The 26,114-nt window shown below is 45.9% G+C and overlaps 1 protein-coding gene and 1 long non-coding RNA gene across 3 annotated transcripts in view; one reads left to right on the top strand and one right to left on the bottom strand.

The window, feature by feature from the left end:
* Positions 1-16,473, top strand: part of znf644b (zinc finger protein 644b) — a 31,619-nt gene extending 15,146 nt beyond the window's left edge. For both annotated transcript variants that reach the window (XM_088597704.1, XM_088597705.1), the window contains 5 exons: positions 6,256-9,255; positions 9,965-10,534; positions 13,736-13,861; positions 14,225-14,327; positions 15,024-16,473. In XM_088597704.1, the coding sequence (XP_088453830.1) occupies positions 6,256-9,255; positions 9,965-10,534; positions 13,736-13,861; positions 14,225-14,327; positions 15,024-15,213 (3,989 nt within the window). In that variant the 3' untranslated portion in view covers positions 15,214-16,473. The remainder of the gene's footprint in view (positions 1-6,255; positions 9,256-9,964; positions 10,535-13,735; positions 13,862-14,224; positions 14,328-15,023) is intronic.
* A 506-nt stretch (positions 16,474-16,979) lies between these two features.
* LOC148651718 (uncharacterized) lies at positions 16,980-25,801 on the bottom strand. The gene is made up of 4 exons (XR_015925143.1): positions 25,042-25,801; positions 24,024-24,072; positions 21,947-22,140; positions 16,980-18,592 (listed from the first exon to the last, which is right to left on the bottom strand). It is a non-coding gene; the product is annotated as an uncharacterized LOC148651718 (long non-coding RNA).
* Positions 25,802-26,114: the final 313 nt, after the last annotated feature.

Genomic DNA, 26,114 nt, shown 5'->3' with positions numbered 1-26,114 from the left:
TGTTAAATTAGTTTCTCTCCCGACAGAAGGACAGATTTGGAGTTGAGCACTCTTGTTTCGGGGACCTCTTGCAGCAGCCCTGCAGGGGCAGGAGCGGTTTGCTCCGGGGGCCACAAACCGGCCACTGGGGCCACACTGAGGCCAGACTCGGAGCCCAGGGAACACAGGGACAGAGCTGACTGCCTCCCTAGCATCTCGCCCGCCTTCACCGTCACTGTGCATTCAGCAAACCTTCAGAGAAAACCACTTCCCCCGGCAATGAAATGTTGTCTTTCAGTTTTGAAAGTCAACCCCAACGGCAATATTAAAACTTTTTTATAACTCACTAGCAGGGTCTCGTTTAGAATATTGTGTGTATCTCCTGACTTCCTCTCCTGTGGGACCTTTCTTAATGTTCTTAATCATGTGTACAGTTGTGGTCCCCAGGTTATAGAAAAACATAGAATCAGTCCAGAGAAGGGCAACCAGATATGTTTCAAGGCTTATGGGAATGTCCCACACTGACAGGCTGAAGGAACTGGACATTTTTAGTCTTGTAACAGCAGATTACAGAAGATTACTGAAAATGAACAGTGAAACACGAACCAGAGGGTGCAAGTGGGAGCTATACGGAAGTGCATTTAAAACCGAGAGCAGGAGGCACTTCTTTGCCCAAAGGGTTGTGGGAGTGTGGAACAAGCTGTGCCGCCATGTTGTTGAAACTAATACTCTGGCTTCTTTCCAGAAACAGCTGGATGAGATAATTAGATCATTTAGCTGCTATCTAACAAACAGGCACGAAGGGCGAAATGGCCCCTCTGCTTTGGAACCTTTCTGATGGTTTTTAAGGAGGTTGGGAAATTGTCCTTCAAAACCAGTGACGTTGGCCGTGATCAAGCAGGGAGGCCCCTCGGGGGGTCGCCTCTCCTGTGACACAAAGCAGGGTGTTTGCGGAGACGCTCGTTAGTCTTGGATCTCTACCTTGTGCCATTAATTTGGTGCCGACTTACTGTTTCTTACGGTTGCCGTCTCCCTGTGGAGCATTTAGGAGACGTGAAGGACAGTTTCAGGTGCCCTCCTCCTTAATTTGTTTTTTATCCCTTTCTTCTGTCCCAAATTTGTGGTCCACCGTTATGTGCTTCTGTACTTTCCTCAGACATTGCAGCCAGTTTGCCGAAAGGAAACAAAAGGCTGGAGATTTCTCAGCGTCGCCCCCGCGACGTTTTTAAAGAAGATTTCTTTTTTAAATGAGCGCCTGAGAGAAACGTACAATAAAAATAAATGAGATGGAACTGGGTGAGAGTAAAGTCAGCCGTATCCAGCATTAGGAAATAAAATGGGGGAGAAATCAAGTTCAAGGGCTGACTGATTAATCTGTAGATTCATGTAAACCACACACATTTAGTCAAGAGCTGATGTGCATTTAACTCCCGATGAAACATATGATGATATTATAAAGGAAGCGGCTCATTGACAGGTATTTTAATCATTTAATTTTAATGTTTGGGGCTCCTGGAGGTTCTGGGATGCAGAAAACTGATCAATCTTCACGAGACCCTGCCTCTGCTCTACATGAGCACCTGTGAAACACCTCTGTGCCGCTGTGGTTTTCTCATTCCAGATCATTGTTTCTGTGTCCTAGTGTCATGAAAAAATAAGATTAATCAGATTTCTTACATTAGCATAGTTATTAAAGAGGTATGATTAGTTTTACAGCACATTACTTTGCCAGTAACTAAGTTGCAGTTATTCTTATAGTTAAGCCAGAATTTGGGCAGGGCCCTGTTTGTTATTAATTTATTGTTCTAAGGCAGAAGTGTCAAACTCTTTTTGACAGGAACAAAACAGAAGAGTCACTTAAACAATCAATATAAGTGTCTTAGCTAGATATGTGTGGGACGTTTCTTAATGGCTTTCACAGTTAATTACTCCAGATGTTAGCTTCAGCCTTGGATATCAGAAGGGTCTCGACATTCAAGAGGGTTCGGTGCAGAGAACCAATCGCAAACAGTTATATTGACATGTAACCAAGTCCACCCCTAGACCATCTCATAACATACTACAATATGTATGGTTAAAAGACATGGATAACCCTCCCTTATATGGTAATTAAACTATGAATGGAAATTTAATTAAAATAACATTGATCATCTAAAGCTAACAGTAGTCACAAGCAAATAACAATCTGCTAAAATCGGCAACGTGATTCCTCCTCCAGATACAGAGGATGCCTGCACTTTCTCTATCTGCTTCTGTGATCAGCAGCCCCACGGTAATGACAAGGGTGATAAAACAGTGGGTGAGTCGTGTCCAGCTGCTGACACAGAACGAGGAGTGTTCATTACAATATAAAAACAAGTCCACGCTGAGACGCGGATATTGGGTTCTTGGGCAGGGGGCAGGGAGAGGCTCACTTGGGAATTAGATTGTCATCATCCTGCTGTGCTCTTCTTCCATTAAAGACCCTGGCGGTCAGACCGAATGGCGAATGTCAAGTTCGCCGACGTTGAGTCCCTGCCGTTGCATTACGGTTCTGTAGTTTATTGAATAGGGAGAGTAGTTAAGAAACGTGGGTAGAACACAAGACGCCAGGGCCTCTGGGGACGGAGTACCGAAACGCAGGCCCGGGGGGGGCGCGTGTCTTCGGGCGTGTCTTCGGGCGGCCTCTGAGCACAAAGCAGCAGGATCCGTGGAAGCTTCGAGCGGAAACGAGACGTGTTCAGTTCCCGAAGGCTTCGGACGGTCAGGTTATTGCTGCAGATGAGAGGACGGGTGATTCTGCCTAAGATCTTGTCACAAACAGCCGAACACGCGACCTCTCAAAAGGAGAGAAAGTCTGTTATGAAAGTGTATTTTATTGTGGTGTGTGATTTGTTTTTTTCCATTCGTTTTCTACTGTAACACTTTTAGAAAGCTTACTTCTTCAAGCGGTGCGAGCCGCTGTGTCTTTTTCATCGTAGCAGGAGCCTTTCCTCGTCTTATTTGATTTGGGAGCTGGAAGAGGATTCAGCACCGCCAAGCATAATAACTTTGTCAAGCTCTCAACCAGTTGGCAGCAATTGGCACCATTCCTGGAGGCGGCCGTTACCGGTGCTGTGAATGAGGTTGAGGAGAAACGTGAAGCACCTCTTTCATGATGAATGAATGCGCTGGAGATCTTTTCCTCTGGTGTTGGAACAGCCGCCCTCTTGAGTACTGGGCTTTAGTAGGACCGCACGTGAAACGATCTCCTTCTGGAGGCTTGCAATCGAAGCTCCTCCGACCTTCAGAGGCTGTTGCTGGACAGTCTCCCGTGACTGAGCTGTGCCGTTTGGGCGAGGAAGAGTATCTGACCCCGGTGGTATTCCCTGCTGTGCCCACGGAGCTGCCGGTCTGGTAGAAAGACAACAGGACTGATTGCTGTCCTTGCTGTGCTTTGGCGTGTTTGCATGCATTCTGACACACTGAATCAGCTCTATCCTTCCAGGCTGTAAACATCTCTCTCTCTCTTGGTTTTTCACCGTGAACCATGAGGAAAATGCCACCACTCCATCGGATTTTCTTCCTCCATTTCTGTGATTTTGAAATTGTACTTTTTTTCTAAAGTGTTTTTCGGTACATTAATTAATAATAATTTTAATTATTGGTTATTACAAAGGAGAGCACTGTAGCTGTCAGACGTTTGTTGTGTTATGAAGTATAGCCTGATATATTCTTCCTCTCATGAGTCCCAGCTCAATGGATAAACTCTTTTAAGAAACAAATAAGGCACTGCCTAATGTTCATGTCACACCACACTATTATATACAGTAGAAAAGCTGTACTGGAGTCATAAACTGCTTCTAAGAATAAAATAGAAACAGGGAGGTGAGGACAACAGGATTTTTAATGTTTCTTGTGATTGTGTTTGTTTTTCTGATGGTGTTTTGATTCTATCACAGTTGTTTCAGCATGGTACACTTAACTGGTTGTTGAAAACCAGAAACCTTTGTTCCTGATATGGCAATGGTAATCTTTCTAAGCTATGATGTTGGTTAGGGATTAATGACAGGCAGTTCATACTTGCTTTTTTATTATTGAATATCCCAGGATGCTTGCTCTGAGGGATTACAGAATAATTATGATAATATGCAATTATCACCTCATTTTTTCTGCAGTAACCTCAAGATGAAGTGTAATATGGGTGTTACTGCAAGTGCTGATAGTTTGAAGAAAAAAAAACACTGACATCTGAGATTCCCAAGTTGGGAAGACGTGCAGTGGTCTGCAAATGGCAGGCGGGGTTGTAGAGTGGGTGGGAGGAGCAGATATCTCCCCTGGAAGAACAATACATTTTGTCTGCACCATCTACCTTCACAGGTCTCGTAGCTCCCTTCTCCAAATCTGGTGAAAGCAAAAATAATTCTGGCATGTGCAGGTCTAATCGGGCTCCTGTGCAAGCCAGGTGTTTGTGTCCGAGCCTGAAGTGACCAGAGATAAAGCTACAGATTTCTCGGTGAGAATAACACTTCAGCCAAGGAGCCTGTATTGCGTTCGCATTTCTCCTCCTGGTTTCCTGACATGCCAGGATCAGCCGTAATGAACAAACAGGACTTTTTTGGAGGGGCATTATCGGTGGTGGTGCTGTGGAGCCACGGCCTTTTTGAATGACATTTGCTCTCTCCTTTGCGGCGCCCCATGGCAGAGGTGAGCCTGGCGCTGGGGAGGACTGCAGGACATGATGTAAATCTGAAAGAAGTCGAGTTCCGGGCCGGCTAGCGGTGTGCTGCTCGCGCTACAGAGCAGATGAGTGTGACATCGTGGAGCTCGTCGCCGTTGTGTGTCTGCAGCGCGTAATCACAGGTGCTTTCAAGCCCTGCCAACGTTTAAAAACAGTTGTGCGCCAAGTTCATTTTATAAACTGGAATATTCGAATATTACATTATGGAGTAATGTAATACTATGAAAGAGTAACCCCTTTACGTTTTCATTTATCACAACACGAAGCGCCTCATTTGTATCAATTGCCTCTAACGTTAATTCTAACGTGTCAGGCTTGAACTGCTGATCACCGGTCCAACAAAAAAAAACCCGGGATAATCATCTTTGTTCAAGCAAAGCGCTAATTTTGAAAAACGGCTCAATAAATAAATCTATAAATAAATGAATAAATCGCAGCCCTGTGGTTCGGTGCGCATGGAAGCAGGATGTTAACTTGTGCAGGCTTCTGAATAGCAAGCCCGTTAATGAGGTCTGTAATTTGAGAGCAGACATAATATTCGGATGGCTTGCCTCCCTGCTGTTCAGAGGGTAGCAGTGAAGTTTGCTTTAAATGCGAAGCGTCTGTTCCTCCTCAGAACCCCTAACACCAGAACAGATGGGTGGAATATGGAGCACGGAAGGTTTTACCTCTGAGGTGGTAACAGTGAAGCCACTCATTAACACTGAATTTACCACTTCGTTAGCAACGTTGCTTCCTGTTGAGAAAAGCTAGTATAGGATGTCAGATCGACTGAGCATACATTTGTCTAGCTGTGTGACGATAACAAGCTTGGACATTAAAAAAACACAAACTTGAAATCATCACCTCACCTAGCTCAGTCGGCTTAATCTGGTGCTGTGAGGGCTCGTTAGAAAGTCATTACGGCTTTTACGAAGTTTCTGTTGTCTGTGCAGTGGTGAAGCCACATTTTATTTTTTTAAATCTTTACGTTGCGACCTCATCTTCTTCCTGATGCACCGGTTAATCTGTCCTGCTTTCTAACGCCTGTTTGTATGTCCCCACTTGTGTTAAATACTTGGATCCTTACAAGAGGCTCGTGCTGGGAGCTGTTTTATCACCATTTTAGAGTGATAAGATGGAATATGATCTCATTGGAGGTGTACTTTGTTCCCATGGAAATTGGTCAATTTTAGCAACAGCTGAGAGTTTTAAAGGCAGAAGCAGGAAGGTTGTAACCCAAAGGTGTGGATTCCTTATGTTCTTGTAATTAAAGTCCTCGCAGGAGTATTCAGGGCTAACAGCAGGGTACGTTATGAATGGAGATGGCGAAAATGGGTGTTGAATAATAATGTGATGGGAACAATGCAAGTCTGTTTTCTGAGAAACGAGGCGCTGAAGTATTAGTTAAAAAGATAATATTGTTTTGCCGTGCAAAATAATGCAAAGCTGAAAATGATTTTTTTTTTCTTAGGAGTATCAATGGTTTGGTGTAAATAATGGCTTGCAGAAGCATGTAAAGAGAGTTTGTGAATTGCACTGGCTGGTGACGAGCACATTTTAATCTGCGGTTACGTTTTGTTCTTTTTTTTTTACAGAAGTAACTGCAAGAATGGCTGATCTGAAGCAGGAAGCCAACGAGGAGCCCAATCCAGACTCTGCGTGTGACAGTACAGATATCACTCAGGTGTCATTAAAGACTCAGACATCATCTCTGAAGAACAATGCTTCATGTCTGCCGGAGCAGCTGTCCTCAGACATTTATGAAAAACCCTTAAATGGAGCCCAGCCAGCTCTATTTGTACATAGTAGTGCCCCTGCTGCTTCCGTTGCAGAGCGTACCTTGCCTTCAGAAACCGTTGTTAATGGACCTGTTTCGCACACCACCTCAGATAAGCTGTGCACCCTAAAGAAAGCCAGTGTGTCGCTGAGTAACACCCAAGCTACAGAGCCATCGTCAAAGACCTCCAGCCCTCACGTTTTGCAGCCACCTAATGAACATGAGATGCCTACAAAATTGGACACTAAGAAGACTGCACAGCCAGCAGGGAAGGGATTTATCCCTGACTCACTGACCACGCAGAAAGATGGCCGGGCAAAGAAGTGCGACGTGGAAGAGCAGTCCAAGGCGGGGGACACCGTTCTGTCCGAGGAGACGTCCGACGAAACGCCCATCACCCACACACAGACCCGGCAGGAAGTGAACCATGGGAGTACATGGGACTTCTCTCTAGAGTCTTCCGAAAGCTCCTCGGATGAATACGAAAGCCATGACCTGAACTGGGACCCTCAGAAGGAGTTCATGCGGTTTCTGTGGGAAGACGATGAGAACGACATGGAGAAGGAGGAAGAAGCCCCACCTCAGCCTAGTGGCCAGAGGAGGAGGAAGCGTAAGATGGACATTGTAGAGATGGACGACATTTCTGAGAACGTTTGGTCTGACTTGAACCACGCCTCCAAAAGATCGAAAATGGATGGTGCCCCAGAGTATGAGGAGGGCTTTCAAAACACTGTTTCCCATAAGAAGGTGCATTCCTTAAGGAAAAAACCCAACGCAGAGTCGTCTGTCAAGTCAGGCGAGAACTATCCCAGTGAAACCGTCGAAGCCATCAAACAGCTGATTTTAAGTTCGCCGGCAAAAAACCATCTGGATGAAAATGACGACGATGAGACGGAAGGCCTTCCCATTGCAGGAGGCAAACTGAAACCAATAAAGACCGAGCCATCAGCAGGCCTGGGGGCTGAGCAGGAGCCCTCGTTTTTCCCTTGCACAAAGTGCAATGTGAATTTTAAAGAGAAGAAGCATTTGCATAGGCATATGATGTATCACTTAGATGGAAATAATCAGTTCCGTCATGTTAATGTGCCAAGGCCCTTCATATGCAGGGAGTGTGGGCGTTCCTTCCGCGACCGCAACTCTCTGCTGAAACACATGATCATTCACCAGGAGAGGAGGGAGAAGCTAATGGAGGAAATAAAAGGAATGAATGAACTGCAGGACGAAGGCAGGAATGCAAGATTACAGTGCCCACAGTGTGTTTTTGGAACAAATTGCCCCAAAACCTTTGTTCAGCATGCCAAAACGCATGAGAAGGATAAAAGGTATTACTGTTGTGACGAGTGCAACTTCATGGCAGTGACAGAGAATGAACTGGAGTGTCACCAGGTCAGTGCCCACAGTGCAACACTGAAGCCCACTTATATATTCATGCAGAAGAATTACACAAAAGGTCAGAAGTTAGCAGCCAAGTATGGTTTATTAAGCCGTTCCCAAAAATCTGTCTCCTATGCTTGTAAAATATGCCCTTTCAGCACTCTGAACAAAAACGTTCTGAAAAAACACGTTGAGCTTATCCATCAGCAGCAATATCACGAAGAGCATGATTGTCCACCGTATGGCAAAAAAATTGACTATGCAGCCCCAGCATTTGAGCAGCAGAAGTTTGCAGGGAAGTCGCAAAAAATGGAGTTGCCGAGATTACAGTTGAAGCCAAAGTTCTGCATGGAGAAGCCAGCTTTCAGGAACCGGTCAGAAACACCCTTCTTGTCAGATGGTTTCTCTGACCTGTTCAGAAAGAACAAAAACATGCAGAAAGCCAGGAAAGGCATTTTGAACTCTAAACTGACCAAATGGAGTCTTAGCAATGCTGCGAGCCAGTTGTCATCTTCTCGCAAGAACGAAAAGCAGAACAAGTTGTTCTTTCAACAGAACGAGAAAATTGACGTTACAACAGGTCTTCCGTATGCAGAAGACAGCGATGGGGAGCATGACTATGGAGGCATGTTTCCAATGAACCTGGAAAAGCAGAGCTCACACACCAACAGTTACAAGTTACAAGCCCCCAAAATGGAAAAGTCCGGCAGCATCTACTTTCCTAGTTACGACTCCGACCACAGCCAAGGAGACAGTGAGGATTCTGATAGCAGGAACTTAGGGGGGGTGAGGTCGGTCAGCAGGAAGTCTCCTAACAAAAGGAAAATGACATCTCCCTATTCAGATGCTGCGGAAAAGGTCACTCTCGCCATCCTGCCCAAACCCGAACAAAATCAGAAGCAGAATGATGGGGCCGAGGACCCTGGGGAAGACAACTACGACTTCAGCGACTATACCAGCGAGGCTACGGCAAACTTCTTGGATTGTAATGAAAATGAGCAAAACCCGTACGCTAGGAACTATTTTATCCGTAGACAGAGGTTTACCTCGTCTAAAGACGAGAGGGGCCCGACCAGCCACGTGTTTGAAAAGAGTGGTGGCAGCGCTGAAAAAGACACAAATGCCATCCAGAAAGTCAGGGTCAAGGAGGAGTGTATCGAAACCGAAGTCTGTGAAGAGGCGCCCGAATCCGGCTTGGCGCTGCACAGCGAAGCCTATCCCACGTTTGATGTGTCCCCCTTCACGACGGAGAGGAAGTCGTGCCCGTACTGCCCCGCGCTGTTCGAGTCGGGGGTCGGCCTGTCCAACCACGTCCGCGGGCATCTCCACAGGGTGGGGCTGAGCTACGACGCGCGCCACGTCGTGTCGCCAGAGCAGGTCGCTTCTCAGGACAGGAAGCCGCGCATCCGGAGGAAAATCACTGCAGTGAGGCGCATTAAAAAAGGTAAATGCTTTCAATGTGGTTTTGCTTTCTTCCCCATTTATTGTTACATCTAACTGGATGTTTTGGGGTTGTATTTAAGATGTGTGGCTTGACTAGTTTGCCTGGAGAGTGATGCAATTTAAAGAATTGCTTTTCCTGATAAAGCCGTTCTTCTGTGTAACATGTAACATAGCGCAGGCTTTTGTTCTGTGCTGTTAGGTATCGGTACCATCTGTGTACAGATTTATATCGGCGTGATTTGAACACAAATAATAAAATGTTAAATCTGATAATTTAGCTGGTCCCATTGTCTTGCTGTATATTGGATTGAATTCTATGATCTCTTACTGTATGCTGTTGAATTCGCAACAGACTTCATGTTATTTTTGGCAAAGTCAACCCAGCAAATGTCTTCAGATAATGGTGAAACCTGAACCAGAGGAAACGGGTGAAAAGTATGTGGAATTGCACTTAAAACGGAGAAAAGGTCGCACTTCTTTACCCAAATAGATGTGGGACTATGGAAGAAACTACACATCCATGTTGTTGAAGCCAGTACTCTGTGTTCATTTAAGAAACAGCTGGGTGAGATCCTCAGATCAATTAGCCATGTGACTACCATGTGGACAAAATGGGCCAAACAGTCTCCTCCTGCGTCCAGGTCTGGTTTTGCCAGTGTGAGATCTTGTGTTGAGTTCCTGCGTTGACTCTCTCTCTCGTGTTTCGCCAGTGGACAAGCCCGAGTCGCAGACGGAGCACACCTGCCCCCTCTGCGGGGGCTGGTTCGACACGAAGACCGGCCTGTCCAATCACGTCCGGGGCCACCTGAAGCGGATCGGGAAGACCATCTCCAGCACCAGCAAATCCCCCGTCTGCATCCTCAACGAGATGATGCAGGACGAGGAGGAGTACAAGCACCTCTTACAGGTGCTCAGCAAGAAGCGCTTCTTCTCCCGGCCCTTCGTGTCCCAGAAGTTCGCCAGCAGTGACGGCCTGTTCCTGTCGCCCACCGGGATACCGGTGAAAATCCAGCACACCGGCCAAGACGGGAAGGCGTGGGGCGCGGCGGTGGCGCGGCAGGAGGAGGAGGGCTCGGAAAAACAGCGGACAGAGGCCAACCCCGAGGAGAAGGGCTCTCCGTCGAGCACTCTGATCGAGCTCCTGAAGAAGAGGAGACAGGACGAGGAGATGGAGATGTGCAAGAATCGCTCCCAGACCGCGAGGAAGCGGCTCGCTGCCTCGCCTCCCAAAGATGGCAGCACTGGGACAACGGTGAAAACCGAGCTCACCTGGCAGCCAGGTAAGGAACACACCTGGGCACCTCCGCAAAGCACATGAATGTCTTCCAAGCCGGGCAAAAAAAAAGGTGTCTCATGCTCTTAACAAGCCACACGTTTTCTCATTCTAGGATTCTATTTGGATCACATTTTAATGTTAGATTAGCTGTAAGCCATTGAAATCTTGAGCCTTTTCCTGCTGGATCATCTCATATTCTGTCCTGCTGGTTCTGGGGTCGTTAGGTGACCAGTGAAAGGACATTATCGGACAAGTATTTTGTCTTTTTAAATGGAGACGTGCGGCGTGGCTGTAATTATCGAGATGAATTAAAGCGTCCTGCATTCTTTCGGAGTGTTTCACAGGCATTTGATGCCCTGTGATCGTCAGGGTGCCCCATGTTGCCACGGAAAGGAAGCCAACAGGTCATGGCCTGGCTTTTCTGAGAAGGTTTGGAGATGGAGAATGTGTCTTGAAGCACTACAAGTGAACAGAATTTTATTATTAATCAACAAAGGGCTGTGCGTGTTCAGGTTTCTGGGTTGCGTGGTTGTACCTCATCGGTCCCCTTGTGGGGTCCTGAAGGAAAGGACGAAGAAGCAGTGTTTAGTTCCTTCATTCCCATAGTGCAGTGCAGCGCTCATGTAAAGACAAGGGAGGTGTCATGAGCTCAGTGTTGGACCTCTGAGTTACAGCACCAGAACATCGAGGGTTTTGTGTTTGGTAGACGAGTGATGATGGCTTTCAGACTGAAGGAGGCTGTGTTAGTACTAGCTTGAAGGATTGCACCTGAGAATCTAGTAATGAGCGCTCTCCCTGTGTTATTTCAGATGTTAAGCTGATTGTTCTTTTGTTTCGCACGAAGACAAGGGAACCAGAAGCTCCAATAATTAATTTGCATTATAGCACGCACATCAATCGTAATGAGCATACCGCAGCATTAAACAAAGAGTCTCATCTCACAGCTGTTTAGTATATTTTAACACCTTGACAGCTTTCATTGTTTACAGGACTTTATTTTGAGTTGCACATTTTCATTAAGGTAGTGTAGTTTTAAATCTTTCTAAAGTTCTTTTTTGTGTGTGATGGGAGGGATTACTATGTAACCTCAAAATCACCAGTGGTTTGTTAGGGTGAAATAACCACCAGAAATCAAAATGTGGCGATTGGGTAAATTATGTGATGTGTACATAAAAAAACAGGCATCATCAGCTTTATTTAAAATTGGGATTAAAAGCCTTTGAATACTTTGATGTTGGGTGGGGCCACATCAGTGCTTTGTTCTCACCTGTGGTATACACCTGTCCAGATAAGAGAGTTGGTCTGAATATCAGTGTTCAGAAGAAAAGCCTTTAAAGCTGGATATTGCCCAGCAGTGGCAGCTTCACTATTTATCGAAATCCTGTGTCTTTGATATGAAAGGTTAACTTGTGACAGCAATTTGTGGCTCATGTTTCACAGATCTTGCACAGGACTGGACAGTCTGACCGCTAGTGAGCATAAAACAAATTACTTGCTAAATAGACAGTTCCATTGTACACCCAATTACAAAATGTATTTCTAAATTCAGGTCAGAATGCCACTGGTGTGTGGAGATGTGTGTATTTTTATTATTAATTTCCTTTGTGCTTCCCGTCTCTTGTTTATAAGGGCTGTGCTGAAGATGAGTGCTTTTAAATACACGTCTGGAGAGTTGTTCTCAGATGTGTAGGAGAAACCTCAGCACTGTGCGAACAGCCTGTAGCATGTTCTTTTGCCTTTGTATGGACATAATAAACGGACCAGCAGGCTGTCTTCATGTAACTGCCTTTATTTAGCCCATCATTAAGACAGCTAAAGATTTCCAGGTTTTCAGCAGGTGCTAAAGCAAGCAACGTTTTTTTGAGTCCCTGATTCTTGTCGTCGTTGCTGGTTTTCCAAAAACACCCTGTAGCATTCCATCTTTTTCCGTCATCCCGGCCGGCATCCTCGAGTGCCTGGTGTCCCCTGCTCCGCGCACTCCTGCGCGCGTCTGCTCCCGTCGATCACATCTTCCGCACGTTACCGGAGAGCAGCCCGTCCCTTCCCGGTATCCGGGCTCAGCCGGCTCCTCTCCTGGTGAGGCTGCTTGTCCCGGAGTCCCGGACGGCAGGACTGGGATGCCGGTCCATGGAAGAGCCACGGAGAAGGGGGCCATCCTGAATCCCCGACGCAATCCCACCCAGCACGAGCACTGCAGTGGGCCTCTTGTGGTGTGCTCCCATGAGTCTCCAGTTATTCATTTGAAAGTGTGGCATCGGTTTTTATTACACCCCTCTCATTTGCCATCCCCAGCTGACTCGGCGTGCTTGCTTTCATGTTCTGTGTTTTAGGACTTTTCCCCGTGATGGGGAGGTGCGGGTGTGCAGGACAGTCCTGTCCAGCCTGCTGCTGCCCCTGTCCTTCCCCTGGGATTCGTCCCTCCCTACGCTAAGCAGCTCGCTGGCCTGGGAATGGGGCCCGGGGGGGGTTTGCAGAAGACGAACTTTAAAGTTTATCTTTCGAAAACGCACACCGCTCCCTCGTTTAAATCCCTTTTTCTGTCCCTGAAACGTTTTTGCCTTTTCCTGTTGATGTGTGACGTGCAACGTTGACATGCGTCAGTCACACATCAGGAGAATTTGCAGATTGCAATGAACAGTTTAGCACTTCCTCAAATGTCATCTTTTGTTTTTTCTTTTTTTGTATCGTAATGATTCCCCGTGTAAAACGAAATCTAAAAAAACAGATGGAAAGCAGCATTGAAGCAGACAGGGAATTGCAGTTTAACTTGTTAATCTGTGTGCTCTGTTAGATTTCCCTAAATAATACCATCCTTACGTTGAATAAAAGCAGTGTAAATGATAATTACAGTGAGAGAGTCGAAATTGGTCGTCTTACAGTGAGCAGTTGTTGTTCAAAAGGTTTGTGTTTTGAAATACAGATGGAGAAGACTCAGTCAGACGTGAGAAGGGGACTGTGGCCACACGAGTAATGAACATGAAAGAAAAACCGCTAACCAAGTTTAAAAAAATAAACCTAGGATTTTAATGTAGGGACTTGTGTGAATGTTCAAGGCGTTTGTAGTTTGGGTACGTTGAGAGAACTGGAATGCTTGCCAGAGCTTTGATGTGCTTATGCTCTGATTTTATTTATTTTTTTGTGATGAAATCCATCTTTAATATTTTAAGATTTAACATGCCGGATTTTTGTTTTGTTTTTGTCTCAGAGAAAAACGAGCTCAATAAGAAAGTGTGCGTGCACTGCAACACCACGTTCCCCAGCGCGGTCAGCCTGTCCAACCACCTGCGGGCGTACGCGAGGAGGAAACGGGCGGCGCTCCTGGAAGGAACCAGTAAGAGTCTCCACCGCAGCGGCTCTCGCGGAGCGTTAAGACCTGTCCGGCCTCGGTCTACTTTACTGAGCTGTGAGACGACGGTCTGGGGGGATAAAAACTAAAAAGCGTAGCGAGCGTTGCTTCTGTAGAACAGAATTCTGTAGGACCGTGGTTTAAATGTACCGGGTCAAAGGAGAGCGAGGTTTCTTGTAGGAGGGCCCTTCAGACCCTCTGGGGCTGCTCTGTTTGCTAGATAGAGGGTAATTCATCCAGCGGTCTTATCCAGGTGTGTCTTGAATGCAGACGGGGTATTAGCTTCAACAATGTGGCTGGGTTCCTAATTTCTTTTTCCCCCCCAAAAAAAAAACACTTTTCTTGTAGCTTATGACTGCAAGCAGAAGAAACCTCGGTCGAGGCCGGGGCCGAAGAAGAAGGTCTTCCCGCTGCCCCACACGGCGGACGAAATATACAGGCTGACGTGCAGGTATTGCTGTGCTTCTGACCTTGGTCTTCGCACTGAGCAGCTTTCAGCGCAGGGAAACAGAATGACCATGAGGTGGCAGTAAAATATGACCTTCAAGTGAGACGGGAGAGTGTGGTTTCAGGTCATGTTGCGGAGCCCCGGATATATTTTCATTCAGTAGATACTGCACACGTACAAAACAACAAGCGTAGCAGCAGGTAAAGCTTCAGCACTTGCAGTTCTATCGCTTCAGGCACCACAGGGCTGAAAGAGGATAGTGTGCCCGTCTGGCAGCCTCTCTCCCCCGGCTGTTCCAATCCCAGGACATCAGTGGGACATCTTTTTGGTGTCGCACTGTGGTCTCCAGCTCCAGTCTCACAGGTTGTATGGGTACCCATCAGCTCGCCACTTTCTGATGACCTGGAATACTTGCCTGCATGGGAGCGCAGTTCGATCCAGAGGTCGTTTGGAACAGAACCGCTGCACCACTGCAGGCCCAGAGCTGCCAGAGTTAGCTCCCTTAGTTCGGTGGCTCCCCAGCGCTCCTGCTCCTGTAGAAGGAGGGGAGGTGGGGGCCGAGACACCTGGCGAGCGGGGCAGGGGGCCGCAGGGGAGGGGAGCGGGGCTCGGACCCGCGGCGTTCTTGCGAATTCCGGCCACGTGACTGCTCTTTTTTTTTTCTTCTTCCTTTCTTCCCTCCCTCCCCCCACGGAGCAGGTTCTGCGACCTGGTGTTCCAGGGCCCGCTGTCGGTGCAGGAGGACTGGATCAAACACCTGCAGCGGCACCTCATGAACACCAGCGTCCCCAGGACGGGGGCCGGCATGGTGGAGGTCACCTCGCTGCCCACAGACGTGCCCGCCCTGCCCGAGCCCTCGCCCCTGCTGGTGCCACAGGCCGCCTCCTGAGCAGAGAGCTACTGAGCCACATCAGTGTGCATATGTACATAGTATACATAAAATATACATATAAATATAATTTTTTATGATGCGGACAGACATTACCTTCCCTTTTTATAGAGGCGTCTTATTGTCCTTTTACAAGAACTGTACAATTACTAATAGAAGGCTGTTCTAAGATGTCTTGAGGAAGAGGAAGTGGACAGCGATGGGTTTGTGGGCTGCGTAGCTCGGCCTTACTGGCGTCGAGAGCCGATTTCGAAAGCGAGTGCGTTTTTGGCGGGGTTTCACGCGATCTTTCCGTTTTGTGAGGGGTAGACGCCAGCGTGGCGGCCGTTCATTTTTCTCAGTTTGTGTTTCAGTCGACAGTGCAAACCCACTACCAAAAGAGACAACCCGTACCTCAGATCCCGGCAGGCTGGCGGCGGCAGCTCGGCGAGATGCTGCTTTTGCAGAAACACTGGCAGGATGTTTGTTCGCGGACTGTACAGGCAGAAGCTGTTCAATAAAGTGAACAGTCATGTGGTGTAAATTCTGTTTTAATTCACATTAAGCACACGATGACCGACATCAAAAAGATTTAAACTGAAGACAGATCATGCTGTTCAGCCTTTAAAAACTTACAGGACTGTATGAAGATTTTGTCTTTTTTCTAAGCATAGAAATATTTTTTACTAACTCAAAATGCATTGATTTAGTTCACACACATATTGCTTGCACAAAAGCTTGTTGGATTCAGGGTCAGGGCTAGCTGGGTACAAACAGTGAGACTTCACTGATATAAGTTCCTGAATTATATTAGACGTTGATGTCTATTAGATCATTTAAGCAAGTAAAAAATACAAACTTGTATTGTTTTGCTGTGGCGGAAACTCTTCTGTAATGGTGTTTAATACTGTTTTTATAATATTTCCTCTTATTAAGAAACCCTTATGTGAAAACTACCTTTCTGATTACTGTTTCAGGACACATGCAGGTAAACATGAACAGAGTCATCTACAGATAATTATACACGTAAACCACATGGTAATGGTGCTGAAATTTCTTCATTCTGTATGCTAAATTAAAAAAAAAAGATAAAAGGTTTTAGTTTTTTCATTGCAAAAAATAAACTGTGTGTGTTTCGGAGTAGTGAGTGTAACAAAAACAAGTGAAGCATTTGTATTTAATTTTTGGATGTACTGAAATGGCGGTATCCACCGTGTAAATCCTTCAGCCTCCTGCTGTAGATATAGCACCCCTTTGCTGAAATAAAAAAGGTAAAATTTTCTTCTGCTTTGTGTTAAGGATTTTACTTGTTTGCAAAACACTGATTTTATTGGAGAGATGTTGTTGCATGTTTTATATTGGCATTACCATCTGTAGGTGTAGGTAATGGTATTATTATTTAAATCCAGTAATAGACTGTACAGCAGCATGTGTTGTAGGTAAGACCATTCTGTCTGATGGCCAGGGGTGTCCTTTGTGGGCAAGTCCATTGTGTGCTGGGGGAGGAGGGTGTTTACAGGCAGCAAGTCTGATTGCATGAGGGAGATTTCCAGGCTTACTTGGGTATTTGCCGAGTTTTCTGTTGATGTTCCAAGTAGTAACTACTTAAAAGTGTTTTACTGGTTCACTCAATTATTTCCCTTAAAACAAGTGGGTAAACACGGTGACAGGATCAAAACAAAACCAGTTTATCAATCTTCCTGAATCGCACGGTGAATGTGGGCATTGTTGAAGCACTCTGACTTCAAGTGACTTTTTAAAAAAACTTTAGAACCATAACACCCCGGTAATTTTGGAACAGCTGCAATTTAATAAACGCTTTCAATGGGTTAGCTCAAGATCAGTGGAAAGGGGGCTAATCCCGCAGTTCAGCATTTTAGCTGGGGCAGTATTTAAACTCATGATCAAAGCTGTACAATCCAATTGCCGTCGCGTCAGTCTGAGGGGAATTGGGGGACATTAATGCTCCTTCTGTGGGAGTAATGGTGCTGTTTGGTGGCTTCATTAGCGGCCCTGGCCGCATCAGGAGGCGCTCTCCGCGGAGGCCGGGGGCCGCGATGCGGGGTTAATAAATAGGTTCTAATGAGATTGCGGCAGCGTGACTGGGCCTTCCCTCCCGGCGGCAGCGCGCTGGAGCTGCTGGGGAGGGAGCGCAGCGCGTCCCTGGCCTGGGACCCTCGCCTGCCATCTGCCAGGGGGGCCGGAGCCGGCCAGGGCGCGCAGAGCCCATTGCCGGCAGCCCGAACACCAGGGCGCCTCCCCTGGGGGCGGGGGGGGTACTTTATTAAAACTCTATATAACAGTAATCCTATTGCAAGGAAGAAAAATAAGATACGCCCCCCCACCCCGAATTAATTTGAATTGGGTTAGTTAATTAGTGGGCATTGTAAAGTGAGAAAATGGCATTGTGATTTTTTTTTTCTAAAACGTTTTTTTCCCCGTTTGGTAAAACCAGTCGGCAAAAGCAATAGACGATGATTTAGGCACGTTTCCACTTTAATACGGCGGCCTTATGTGGCCTATTATTTTTAAGAACGCCTTCTGGCACATATATGTCCATATACTATTGCCAAAGCAGTGAAAAGTGCTTCGGCAATATTGACGCTTTTGAAACTTGAAGCAAATCGGCTTTTTTTTTTATCGAGCACTCACACCTGCTTGTGATCACTCCACTGAGTCCTGAATATTTTTATTCTCCTCCGAGTTCTCAGGGTTTACAAGAAAACCCCTTCAACGACAGATAACTTTTCTTCAGGGCTGCCGGGCGTCACTCGGAGATCAGGACCATTGATCACGCTGAGCTGGCCGGTCATTTTGAAGTGCCTGAGATCCGGGAAAATCAATAGGTTTCCATTATCGGGCCGGGCTGTGTCACTGGTCTGTCAATGAGCTGTTAGAGTTGCTGTACAAGGGCGAGACTGGCCAGTCAATCGCTGCTGACAAGAGGGAAACATGCTGGCAGCCACAAGGAACAAGTCAGAACACAGATTTGCACTTCAACCGGCTGTCCAAGGAGACTCCGAGCAAGGCCATTTACAAGGTACAGGGCATGCTCAGTGGGGGGAGGCGCAGGCAGAGCTGCCTCTGAACACTCACACTTTTATCCTCGCATCAATTATTCACTCCTGGACACAGCAGAGAACATCCAGGCGCAAAGACTTCGGCCCAGAGAAGTGCATCGCCCCCTTTTCTGGCCAGAGCTGGCATGTGGGCGCTTATTGTACCTGTTCATCGGCTTTCCGTGCTGGTGCATGCGTGCACACACTCCCAGGCATCTCTGGGGGGCGGAAGCCCCCTGTTCCGGCGGACAGGTAGCGGACTCTGCAGCCGGCCGCGGAGCGGGGAAGAGTCTCCACACGGTCTCGGTCACGGCAGGAAGAACATACCGGCAAAACGCACCCTGCCAGGGGAGCAGAAGACAAGAGACACCGGGTCAGGCCCGCCTAATGGGTGACCTTGCAGAATTCGCCCTGTCAGCTTCCCGAGAAGACTGGAAGGGGGAACTTTTTGTTTTTTGTCATGTGATTTTATTTACACCCGACGTTGTCAGGCAAACAGGAGGTTTTCTTTTTTTTTATGAGGAGAGGCGAGCGCAGTGGGAATGCTTGCACGGAAGAACAGCTCCGGAGTAATGAAGACATCAATCAGCCATCAAAAAAGGCAGCAGAAATCGATGCGCACGACCGATCCCAGGAATCGCCGTCCTGACCGCTCAAACAGATCTTTCGCAGCCTCGGCTGATCCGTTCGGCAGCGGCTGTATGCGCTGTAAGCTGGTGAAACCCGCTGTCGGTGTCCACACACATGAACGCTGGAAGAGGTCAGCAGGATGTCAGCAGAGCCCCACAGAAACTTCACTGCTGTTAAACACACGTCCAACGTCCAGTCTCCATGCTCTTGTTTGTTTTTTTTTACAGTCTAGCCAGAATGGTATTATTTCAACTCCATTAACAGAAAAATACTCATACAAGATACACATTTACAACACATTGCTGCCATTAGTAATAATTAGAGTTAAATCCAAAGGTTAATGAGTAATAATCCTACTTACTTTCTCTAGATTACATTAACCAGACATTTTTATCAAGACTTTAAAAAGCTCGGGGCAACTTTTGACATCCCGCTAAGGCCATTAATTAATGTAGGTTTCTCGTACGATAATAAAATGCCAACTGCTTTTCATTCCTGCTCCCCTTTTCTTTTCTCCGTTCTTTCTCTCTCTCTTTTCTTTCTTTAAAGTGCCAATTCCGATCACAATGACTGCAGGGAATTCAGGTTAATGTGTTGACGAGTCTTAACAATACGGGGTCATGTTGCACAACACGCCTGGCTGGTTTGGTTCAGTGCGGCGGCTGACGGGTTCAATTCAGCGCTACCCTAAAGGCACGGGGGCAGATAGGATTTTAATTACTGAATTATAGACTAGCTTGCCGGCCTTAAATTGAGCCATAATTAGGCCTAGAATTTTAATAATTGTCTTCGCTAATTGGGCAGGCGAGTAATGCGATGTAGTGCGCTCCGTTTAGATAATTAGTATTTCAAAACGACAAAAAAATATTGTAAATTAGAAAGGAGTACATGGAAGTGTAATCTTATTTACAGCTGTATTAAATGCATTTAATTCCTCACCACAGCCGGGTTGGGGATCGTAGTTTATGTGTCTATCCGTGTACCCGAGCAACACCGCAATTTCCAACCGCAGTTAAACACTTGCACACGCTCGACACTGCATTGTGGCCTCACGCCTGGCTGTGAGCACGAAGGTCGGTCAAGGAGTGCTGAGCGTTTCCGAATTAAACCCCTTCTCCAAACACGCGATTCGCCAGCACTATATTATTTAGACGGCAAAAGGGAGTTAAGTGGAGATACGGAGTGTGTATTTAAATCGTAACCCTTGAACCGTTCAAAGGTGTCTTATGTAATAAGGAAAATATAAAAACCGTTGGCGGGTGTGCTTATTACAACGACATAAAAAAAAGCGGAATAATATTATTTTGCGGACGGGAAAAGTGTTTTCCGAAATGACAGCCCACAGTTGACTGTTTATACATCCGAGAGCCGTTGTATCCTTTCCTCCCGCGAAGTGTTAACAAACTGTCTGCTATTATGAAGTAGGGAGCCGTGGCTGATGTCAATTTCAATAGCAAGTTCCATTACTTATGTGTCATTTAAAATAATAAAAATAATAGTTGTGAAAAGTCCCGGTTAGACTGCGACGCGCTCTAGACTGATGTGGCACCTCTGGCGATGCCATTATTTCCTATTAATTACTCGCTAAAGAACGCCTTTCGGAATAAATGTAGGTGTGACAGGGAGCTGGTCACCGAACAGCTGCCCCTCATTCCTTCAGGCGCAACCTGACCTCCTTTTTTTACTTCACTACACTGGGAGGCTTGTCAAGTCACCAGACGAAAAGATGTGATTTGGAGGCAGGAAAGAAACGGCGAGCGGGGGCAAGACGGGCCGGAGACAGCCAGCAGTGAATAAAACATCTCTTGGCGCTCGGCTGCAGGACCCGGGCGCTGCCGGTGCGGTGCGGTTCGGTTCGGTTCGGTTCTGACTGTAGGAGCAACCAGGCGTGGCGGCGTGGTTCTCCCTCCTGTGATTACTGTACTTCCGAAGAGCAGTGTACTGATGTTGAGCTCTCCCCCAGAGGACACACACACACAAATATTTAAATAGTCAAGGTATCTGCCTTTTTCTATGCTTCGATCAACACCAAGACGATGATGGAACAAGATTATTGCATTGATTCAGCTAATATACGGGTTACATCAGCCGTTACTCGTATCTGTAATTAGGAGGGAGAGAAAAAAAACAGGAACGTCACCCTGGCATTTTTTTTTCTGCGAGGTGTCTCGCTTTTATTCTGGCTGCACAACGCCGATCCCCAAATAACTGCTAAACATGAAATGCATAATAATATCTCCACCGGTCCTTGGTATAAGTGGTGTGACAATTTAGTTCTCAGCACGTTTCTTTAGTGTTAATTGATCGTCTCAAACCGAGGACAGTTTGGAATGATTTAAACCAATCAAAAGGACATCACGTTTTCCAGAATACACTTGGCCATGAGCCTGCCAGTGTTTGCTGTATGACTCACTGAACAGCTTTATTGTAAATATTCATAACCAAACGTGCACGCCCGGAGCCGAGCGCCAGGGGGCGCTGTATTTCACAGCGTGAAGACCAGAGAGCTCAGGTCTTCGTTTGCACTCTTGCATTTAGTAGAGCGTAGCCTGCAGACTTTAACGAGGGAAATGGTAATTGAAAACTATATGAAATATTTATTTTAGGTTATTTATTCAAATGTATATTTAAACACACCCTGCGTTTACGATGGTGTTGGCTAATTCATGTATATTTGTTTCTTTGTGGAAGGGAAATGTCTTTTAGATCTGCATTCTCCGGATTCATGAGGGAACACATTGTTAATAACGTGGCCTGTTGCAAACAAACCCTAAGTCTCTAGGCTTCCTTTCCAGCTACACTGTCAGTAGCTAACATTAGCTAATACTTTAATTATGATTAATTAGACATTTTAAACTATTTATATCCCTAAAAAGCTGCAATTCAGAAGTTCGCGTTTTTAATCAAGGAAAAACCTCTAGGAGAGCTCCAGAGCTAAAACGATCAAAGGGCGCCATTAGCCCATTAAACAATCAGCAGAGCAGCAGGAACGAAAAGGGTTCGAATTACGGATCGCAAAGCTCTGGCCTAAAGGAGTATAACCGGTAAACATGAACAATACCCACCCGTCCATTACCAACAGTCGCTTGTCCCAGTAATGACACGGCACGCCCGAGTCTCTTACAGGAACCCGGTTCTCCCGTAGTGGACCACGCCAGAAGAACGTGCGAACTCCCCCGTGAGGTGACTCAGCTCGGACCTTACTGACGTGTTGCAGGTGTAACCGCTCTGTTTGGCGAAGTATTGCTTTTATATTTTTCTAAAAAAAAAAAGACCCATTTATTTTATGTATTTCATCTTAAAGCAGTATGGTACAGTATTTCAGAATCTTGATATTTCTCAAGACAAATATATCCTCAGCATTATTAGATGTATATTTTTGTAATACACCAAACTAGCCGTCTTTTCGTCCAGGTAATACGTGTCTCGTTTACTGTTTTTCTCCAGAAATAAAAAAATGAATAAAATGAATTACTGAGGGATTGTCTACCCCATATATTTTTAATTAACATTATTGGAATTCTTATCCAAACGAGTTCAGAAAGACTATATTCCTATAAAGTGATTAGATTGGAAACCCACAAAAATAATTACCACTTTGATTATGTTTGCAATTGTACTTGGATAAAAGACACAAACGTTTTATCATTTCCGTCTTCTATTTATGAACTCCCGAGGCATCTTGAAAACGAACGATTAGGCCTTTAAAAGACACCAAGTTAAATTCGAAGCCCTTTGTTTTCATAAACGGACTGTAATCCCTCACATCAAGGCAAATCTTAACAAAATGGGAGGCAAACCTAAAGCACCGTGTTTTTTATCGCGCTGTCATCGGCTAGTGCGTGAGTTTGCCGTGTTTTGATTTGCCGCTGCCCAACACGACAGATTTTGGGGGTCATGGCGGCGCGGGTCACACCACCAGACGCCCGCCGCGCGCCGGAGCCTGCGGGCCGGAACAAAGGCGCGCACACGTGGCGGGGACCCGGGGTCGAGCGCGCCGGCGCGCCCCGCCAGAAGTGCGCTCACAAGCACACGCGAGTTTGTGCCGGCCCTCCTGCTCCACCGTGTCCGTGCCGGGTTTATTTATTTAAGACACTTTAGTCTGTAACTTTGTTTCTACAGTATAATTGCCCCCAGAAGAGCGCCCCACGCCTTCAAACACACACATATATATGTATATTATGTCCCCGCTGTCTTCCGCGCTCTCTGGTGCTCTGAAGACAATAATACCCCCAATGTTTTATGGTATGACCGCCCCCCCGCAATCAGCCCCCCCAGTCCCCTGGAGGTCACAGACCGAACCTCCAGAGTCTAAGAGCAAGCGTCTGGTGTCTATGCTCAGACCTCTTAGTGACAGGCCTCTGGGATTTTCCAGTGAGAATATTTCCTATTAATTAAAATGATTTAAAATTAGGCCTCTGGATTGTGCGTCCAATTTTGGCGCCTTGGTTGTCAGCACTGGGAAACAATCTCATGGTGTTTTCCATCATAACATCAAACAGACACCGAGAGTAAATAGCCTGCGTTTTGTTATGCGGAAATGATAAACCTTGCTCGGTGCAGGGATTATGACTTTAATCCGCAGCCTGTGACTCTTATTATACCGAGGAATAGATTAGTTATATACACACACACACTATATATAGGTATATTCGCGGAGAACAAAGAAGTTCTGCATATATTTATTAAAAAAAGCCGTAAAAGCTGGAAATAATTTAACTTTTTGATATCAACTTTTTTAAAAAATAATCTAACGCTCAATTTTAACAGGCCTTACTTCTGTCACAGAAAACAAGCACCTGTGCATCGTCTCCCTGACGTATATGTTGTTTTAACACCGGGGAGAAAAAAAACTACGATGAAAAACGTCAAACGGTTTCTTTTTTTTTCAGGGTGTCTGGTTTTTCCTTTCTGCTACAATTTAAACGTGGAATAACTCCACAATGTGTACTGCTTTGCTGATACCTTTTGCTTTGTTGATATATTTAATTGCGACCCAACTGTATACCGGAGTTGAAAAAGTGTCAGGCGACAAGTGAATATATAGAGCAGATGACAAAACAGAAAGGCAGTAACTGACAGATTAAAAGGCAGTCAATGTGCAGCTAACAGGCAGACGCAAGAGTACAAAGTCACACATACCTTTTGAGAACGCAGTTTGTTTTATTGCGGATTTCCCAGGTTGTATCTCCTGTCGATTTGATAGAAGAAAAGAATCAGATAACATGCCCTGTTTAAGATACAAACATGCAGATTAGATCAGATTTCTGACAGCAGACCTTTCTCGGAGGTTTAAAGTCCCCCAGCTGAGCGCACGGCGTAAATAGCATAACAGAATCCGCATCTTCGCTATCCTAATGATGCCAAGTATTTACTCTTACCCCGAAACAAGGAGTAATATACGCGCCGACTGCATTTACAACCAAATTATAATTATTAATCCTTTTAGGCATACTGTAATGTATTTTAAATGATTTTGTAAGACGCATTCATATTAGCCCCCACCTGTCCCTCAATGCAAATTACCCTGAAATACATTTATTATTATTATTCAGCAGGTACGTTTACATATTCTTACATATCGAACAAATGACATTGAGAAATTGTGCAAGTTTTAGAGAAAGGAAGAAGGGTGCTAGACGCTTAGTAATAAAAGCTTCAGGTGTATCGCGAGGAAAAAAGGTAGGGCGCGCGACGATGTCGGCAACACCTGTGCAGGTAAAAGTTACAGCGCTTTCACTGCCTCGTGTCAGCGACGAAGGCTTGTTAGAGAAGGGAGCTTCTTGTTTCTAATCGCGTTCATTCTGCTATTACTACCCAAGGACTACAATCCTGGGCGTTTAATTATTTATTTTTTTTCTGGAGAAGTTTACTGATTTGTATTCTGATGCTGGAGACGCGTCCCAGGTAGTCAGTGACTGACAACGAAAAACACGCTTAAACCCGCAATAAGGAACCCGAGTAACTCATCGTATTTCTGAAGTTTAGTTTAATGATTTCTTCTTCTACTCCTTGTCCCGGGGTCCTGTCGCCGTTTGAAAAGCTCCAAGCTGACAACGCGCCTGCAGAACTGGCTGCTCGTCCTGGGGACTTGTCACCTGTTAGATATCGTACTTACTACCTGCCACCGAGGGCTTACAGCGTCTCTCCCGACACTCACCTTCTCACGATCACTTGCGATCATCGCTTTTTGAGTGGAACTTCTGCGGGACTGTGGAGAGAGGGCGATGCACAGCGCGAACGGAGCTTGGCCGCCACAATATAGTCGAGCGTTAAGAAAACACCGTTTTCGTGTCTTCAAAGTTATTACAGTTTCCCTTGCCCGTCCTCGCCGCGTTTTAACATTAAAACACAGCAGACTCAAAAGGCCTGCCTTCCCGAGAAATCTGCCACCTCACTGTGCAGAGAAGCCAGAGTACTGCTCCTGTACAGATGTGGGCTGTCCAGTCTTTTAGGAATGGGATACAAATTTAAGAAAGCATATTTCAGTCAACGCGTTTTACCACACACGCAATTTGCTATACCCTGGACGCAAAACGTCCCTTTTTTGTCTCCTTTATATCGCAAATGTTGTGTTCCTGGAACCCAGATTACACGGAGACAGCCCCGCAAAGTGTTAAAAAAATCGCACTTCCTATCTGCCTCCTGGCGTGCGCTTGATGTGACACATCTAAAACTTATTAAGACATGACTACAAAAGGGCACCACTCGCCGACTGGGCCTAACTCAATTAAAAAAATGGCGATCCCGTCTCCAGGCAAAGGCTGTTATAAATGCGACTGCTGAAGGAAATTAAATTATTAGTATAAAGTGATGTATTGGTGAAGGTTTGGGTGACTAATAGCTTTAAGTCAGACAACATAAAGAAGCTATGGCCTGCCCCTGCAGGACAATATTGAACCACTGTCCACTCCTAAAGGCTCCGGACCGAGAGTGCTTAATTGGCATGCCGTGTGCTCTTTTGTGCGGAGCTCTGTTAAGTATTCAGAGGTGATTTCTTGCTGCTATGCGCCGTCCGGGCTTGATATAATCACCGCCACAACAACTGAAATCTATAAGAGTACAAATAATGGAGATGAAATAGACAAAAGATTAGCATGCCATGAAAAGTACAATAAGTTTCTTATTTAGCATTTAGATAACTGTCTATCCTGAGGAGCAAGCTTCAAAGTTGAACCCAGTTTAGACCAAGAGGATTAATTCTTTCTCCCGCATGCTTCATTGAATCTCTCA

The sequence above is a fragment of the Lepisosteus platostomus genome, chromosome 11, assembly GCF_059453375.1.
Source record: "Lepisosteus platostomus isolate fLepPlt1 chromosome 11, fLepPlt1.hap1, whole genome shotgun sequence".
Lineage (NCBI taxonomy): Eukaryota > Metazoa > Chordata > Actinopteri > Semionotiformes > Lepisosteidae > Lepisosteus > Lepisosteus platostomus.
Note: the sequence above shows the minus strand (reverse complement) of the source record. Positions and strands in the feature narration are given on the sequence as shown.